The following is a 5,415-nucleotide window of genomic DNA, read 5'->3' on the forward strand; positions in this document are numbered from 1 at the left end:
CTCTCTGTCTACTACAAATAGCCTTACTCTCTGTCTACTACAAATAGTCTTACTCTCTGTCTACTACAAATAGTCTTACTCTNTAATAGCCTTACTGTCTGTCTACTACAAATAGTCTTACTCTCTGTCTACTACAAATAGTCTTACTCTCTGTCTCAGTGATACATTATTATAGCAGTACATTAAGCTACACACCTAATACCTTGATTCTGTGTCTGATAATTCGCCATTAAAATACAGTTTTTTATCGAAAGATTTATCAAGACAAGTTTTTGAAACAACTCGATAGCCCTTTGTTAAATCGTTTACTTCTGTAACATTGAAATAGATTGTTTGGTAAAAGGTAATGCGCTTTGTATACCCAGCGAGACCCATACTCGCTACCAAGCAAGGACAAACTAAGATGTCGGCACTTCCTTAGAAACGATAGACGGAAGAGATGGGGAAGATCTCAAAACAGGAAAAAAAACATCTCAGTTTAAAGCTTTTTTACCTGCACTGTAAGCTTTAAGTACTTCTACGTTATTTGAGCCTGAACTCTCACCCACAATTCTTGGTCAAGCATTCATTTAACTGATACTAAACCTGAGAGGGTTTGAGGATCCACACACACACACACACACACACACACACACACACAGTCAATCATTACAACACATGTACAGGGGCGTTTATATTGTGTGCCACCACTAGTCAATATGTACGATAAAAGGCCATTTGTGAGATATATAATCTTTTATAAATGTTAATATTTATATTAGGAGAATTGTAGTGACTTGAACAAAGCATCCAGTGCATAGTAGATACTGCGATGGCCAATATATGTTATAGCTCTTAACAATTCCATTTCTGTTAATGAATAATGCAACAGTCGTTCTGTTTCAGAGATGCGAGTTGATTAAGAATACCAGCAATTATATGGTCGCCTACATGATCTTATTGAGAAATGTGTTAATTATTGTGTGATTTTTTATGCATTAGTGTGTTTTGTTGTTTCGTTTTCACTACCTCAGTTTCTCTCTTTGAAAACGTTAAATTACTTTGATTTGACCTAGAATTTTATGTCGGATGCCGTCGATGTTGCAGGAGGCGCTTTCTCTTCCGGAACACTGAACTCTTTTTTGTTCTGTATTTTGTTTTGCTGTCTAAATAAACCTTGTTAATATTTGTCGAGTTTTATCGAGGTTGAGTTCGAATTATGTTATGTCGATACTAAGGTACATTTGTATTCTCCTTTATTTTATTATATTTTCAAATACGTGCTTCCTGGTTACATAGTTCTAGTAATTATGCAAAGTCATAACTGAAACGTATACCATCAGATAAGAACTGACAGGTGCGAGCGTGAAATTTACACCGTATTGATGAAGATCACAGTGTAGACGTTACCAAACTAATACAGTGTGGATGACGATAAACTGCATCCCAATATTACATTTTTACATAGGTTAAATACGAATATACTATTGAAATGAAACTAGATAATATTTTGATTACGATTGGAGAATTTGGATTGTACCAGAAATATGCATATTCTCTGATATGTTGGACCTCCTTATACATGGGATTGTATGCGGTGATGTCGGTGATATTTCTAAATACCCCTCAGCACAGGTAAGTAACAAATCTGTTTGTTTAATATATGCTTCCATTTAATGTCATTATTATATAAGTTAGACCAGAGTACTGACACAGATAAAATCATAAAATGAAGCTATGACCGTTTTTATCAAAATACCCATATCTACACGAAAAATATAAAGGTAAGCATGGAAGACTGTGGACAAGTTTAATAGTCGCAATCATATATTTTTCCAAAGGGCAATATGCTTTTTTTTGTGTGATGTGACGGTCGATGTTCTTTTATAATTATACCCATTAGTGTGCCTTGATGTTTTGTTGCCACTTCCAGAGTTGTCCGTGTGAGGACGTGACAATACTTGGACTGTATCTAGATTAACATGGAGAGTATCGTCCATAAAACAGACGCTTACCCTTCCGAAACACCTGGTCTTAATTTACGTATACGTTTTTAAGTGTCTATGTGTACATCTTTCCTCTGTTCATATTTTCCCCTAGTTCTGATTTATTTTGATTTCGAATTATTCACTTCGGTATTCTCTTGTTGAAAAAGCAATAGAGTGTCATAGTATTGTATTTAAGCGTTATTTGTATTTTACCAGGACAAGATTTCGCCATGCCTTTGTGTATATATGCATCTATCAGTAACGGGTGAAACAACATGTAACAAGTCATTACCAAATTCATCAGCCACTCTGAACAACTTACTGTCGGATACGACAGTTTAGAACCATTCATTGCCGAATACATAACTTTAAACAATTTACTCCCGGTTAAAAATAGACATTGAACACATCGTTGCTGGATACCACAATTTTGAACCAGTGTATGCCGGTTACGTAACTTTGAACAAGTTATTGCCAGATAAAAAATACGTTGAACATGTCACTACCGAATACAACAACTTCAATCCAGTCACAGCCGTATACAACAACTTGGAATCAATTACAATTACATCCTTTAGGCCGTATTATACAGTCACTGAACTCTGCAGTCATTTGGTAATATAAACATACTTTACTTGTCTAGAATATTGGATACCTTCAACATTAGGAATGTCTCCTGTTAAAAGCTTTTCCTTTGGCAGTTTATTTATATTTAAGATTGATAATAATCATTAATTTATTATGAAACATTTGGTTTGCAGATGTAAAATTCCATACTTTGAGAATGACACGTACGACATATCCAGTGCCTTTCATCAGAATCTTATCAACAACTACATACCTCCCTCATCAGATGATGACACACTCGACTATGACCAGTGCCATCTGTATTCGTTTGATTACAACAATGCTAAGTTCGACAACTCCAGCAGACCAATTAATGCTTCCCTCATTAAATGCAATGATTGGGTGTACAGTGATTCTATGTTTAAAGAAACTTTTACCACAAAGGTATGATAGCAATCTAAATGACGCTATTGTTTTTATATCTTTTTTTTTCTGGTTAACATTTTCCCGAACGTGTTCACACATTTATCTTTACTACTGTATTGTTAAATCGAATATATCAGTTACTTTTCACTAATTCCGATGGTTTATGTAGAGGTATAGTTTTTCATTTCATCAATAATCGTCTTGTTGTGATACGTTCAGATTAACCTGTAAATACTAGTTATGTCAATCCTTTTTCTTCGTTCCCGGATTATCCAGCTCAACATTGTGTGTGACAGGAAACATCTAACATCACTTGTGAAGTCTCTCTTCTTCGTCGGGAAGCTGGTCGGAGCATTAGTATTTGGCACTCTATCTGATGTGTGAGTAGCATTTTGTACAGCATATTCGGTATAGATATACTGTATATGTAATTAGTAAATGAATATTGCCATCATTTAAGGAAAACAACACAATACATTTGAACTAGATGCTTATCAAAATCTGTATATTTATATATATATATATAAGTCTCATGGGTAATAACGACAGTATGATTCAATATTGGCAGTGGATCCGAACAAACAAATGTAAGATGGGAGCGTATCACTTAAATTATTTTACAGGGCAAAGAAGTAATAACGATAGTACAGACAAAGACATTTGTCAAATTTCTTTGTCTTTACTATCGTTATTACTTTATTGCCCATAAATCTGTATATGTATACCTGATGTCTTCGGTTATTTTGTCGCACTCCTGAAATAGTATTGTTTTCAACGGGTGACGGTCATATTTATATAAAAGAATAATCCATGTTATCCTTGTTGATAACTAGTATTTGAAACAATTTAATACGAGGATGACGTCATCAAACGATCCGTGAGAAATGTAATGGCTTACGTTTAGGGTTGAAATTTCGATTAACCACGATGACAACATTGTAATGTAAATTCCCGTTAACTGGATTTACCCAAAAACTGAGTCGTAGAGGACGTGACCCTTCAACAGTAAATGTTGGCGGAGCGAGGTCACCTGTACAAAAATTCCACGCTTTCCATTTTTCAACCGATGAATTGTTTCTCATTTAAACGTGCATCCCCTGCCCCTGCTTATAGTACATATATATGGACCACACATAGCAAAATCCTCTTATTATGATTAACGACTAAGCTTTCGGGAAATTGCAATCAGCGAGAGCATACATTACAATGTTAGATATAAGTATAAGGTACTTTAAGTAAGTATATTCTTTAAGTTTATTTTTAAGCTAATATAAACATCAATAAGGATACGTCCAGCGGTAGAGCAAATAGTTTCGATAACACTCAATTAGAATTACATATTAACTTCAGGGTTGGCCGTAAGACGACTCTATGTTTCTCCCTGATGATGATGTTCGGACTGTCATTCGGTATGACCTGGTCTCCCTCCTACATCGTGTACGCTGTAATCATGACGGGCATCGGTGCTGCTACACAGGGAATCTTTCCTGTCGCGTTTGTCCTCGGTAAAGTGTTTACCTTTATACTATTTAACATACAATATAGGCTGTATATAACAGGTTTATCAAATAACCTTTTGTGATAGGGTAATTAACCTCATAAGTGTTAAGGTCACATTACATTCATAACTTGACGTCTGATACAATAAGATAACGCAATGAGACTCAATAAGAGAATGCTTCGACTTTTAGCCATGTCGCGTTAAGGTTTTGTTAATATTATTCATACAGGTGTTGAGTTGGTTGGTCCATCAAAACGGAAATACGCTGGCATAGTTCTCGAGTTTTTCTTTTCGATTGGGTTGATGATGGTTGCTGGTGTAAGCTACTTTGTGAGACATTGGTACTACATCAGCATTATTTGTTCGACACCGGCTGTTTTGTTCATTGCTTACTGGTGGTACGTATCTTATAATAGAATAAGCATTGGGGTAGCCCATTATGAAATTTCTAATACCAAGGAAACATTCCTTGCGTTCTTATCGAATGAAACTTTATAGAAATATCAAAATTATCTGTTTGCAATATATTCGATGAAATTAATCTGTCACAGAAGAGCTCATTTACATGCCTAAAATGTAATAATAGATGAGGTGCATAACGAAAGATAACAAGCCTTAAAGGGACATCACGTGAAAAGGCGTTTTTTTTTTAATGAATGTATGTATTGTAGGCACTTCCACTTATGTTACCTCGCTATCCCCATATTCATAGTCCGTTCCAAATGTCCAGTTTGACCACTTGAATTGTTCGGGAAAGCCCTGCTAAAAATAGCGCCGATAACGTCACCTGACTAGGCAGTAAACGGTTTCCAAAGTGGCCCCCAGAGAGGGGCCGTCAGGCAATTGCAACCTCTTACCGCACTATGAAACCAAGTTATATGATTTCTAAGTCCGTATTCAAACTTATTGAACAGTAATTATTCATCATTAGAAGTTAATTGCACACTTGCCAAT

The 5,415-nt window shown here is 35.5% G+C and overlaps 1 protein-coding gene across 1 annotated transcript in view; it reads left to right on the forward strand.

Moving 5' to 3' along the window:
* Positions 1-1,328: 1,328 nt before the first annotated feature.
* The window catches only part of LOC110456476 (organic cation transporter protein-like), a 13,958-nt gene continuing 9,871 nt past the window's right edge, over positions 1,329-5,415 (forward strand). Inside the window, exons 1-5 of the mRNA XM_021507254.1 lie at positions 1,329-1,614; positions 2,729-2,978; positions 3,237-3,340; positions 4,311-4,465; positions 4,691-4,859. Coding sequence (XP_021362929.1) covers positions 1,472-1,614; positions 2,729-2,978; positions 3,237-3,340; positions 4,311-4,465; positions 4,691-4,859 — 821 coding nt within the window. The 5' untranslated portion in view covers positions 1,329-1,471. The remainder of the gene's footprint in view (positions 1,615-2,728; positions 2,979-3,236; positions 3,341-4,310; positions 4,466-4,690; positions 4,860-5,415) is intronic.

The sequence above is a fragment of the Mizuhopecten yessoensis genome, unplaced genomic scaffold (assembly GCF_002113885.1).
Source record: "Mizuhopecten yessoensis strain PY_sf001 unplaced genomic scaffold, ASM211388v2 scaffold8745, whole genome shotgun sequence".
NCBI lineage: Eukaryota > Metazoa > Mollusca > Bivalvia > Pectinida > Pectinidae > Mizuhopecten > Mizuhopecten yessoensis.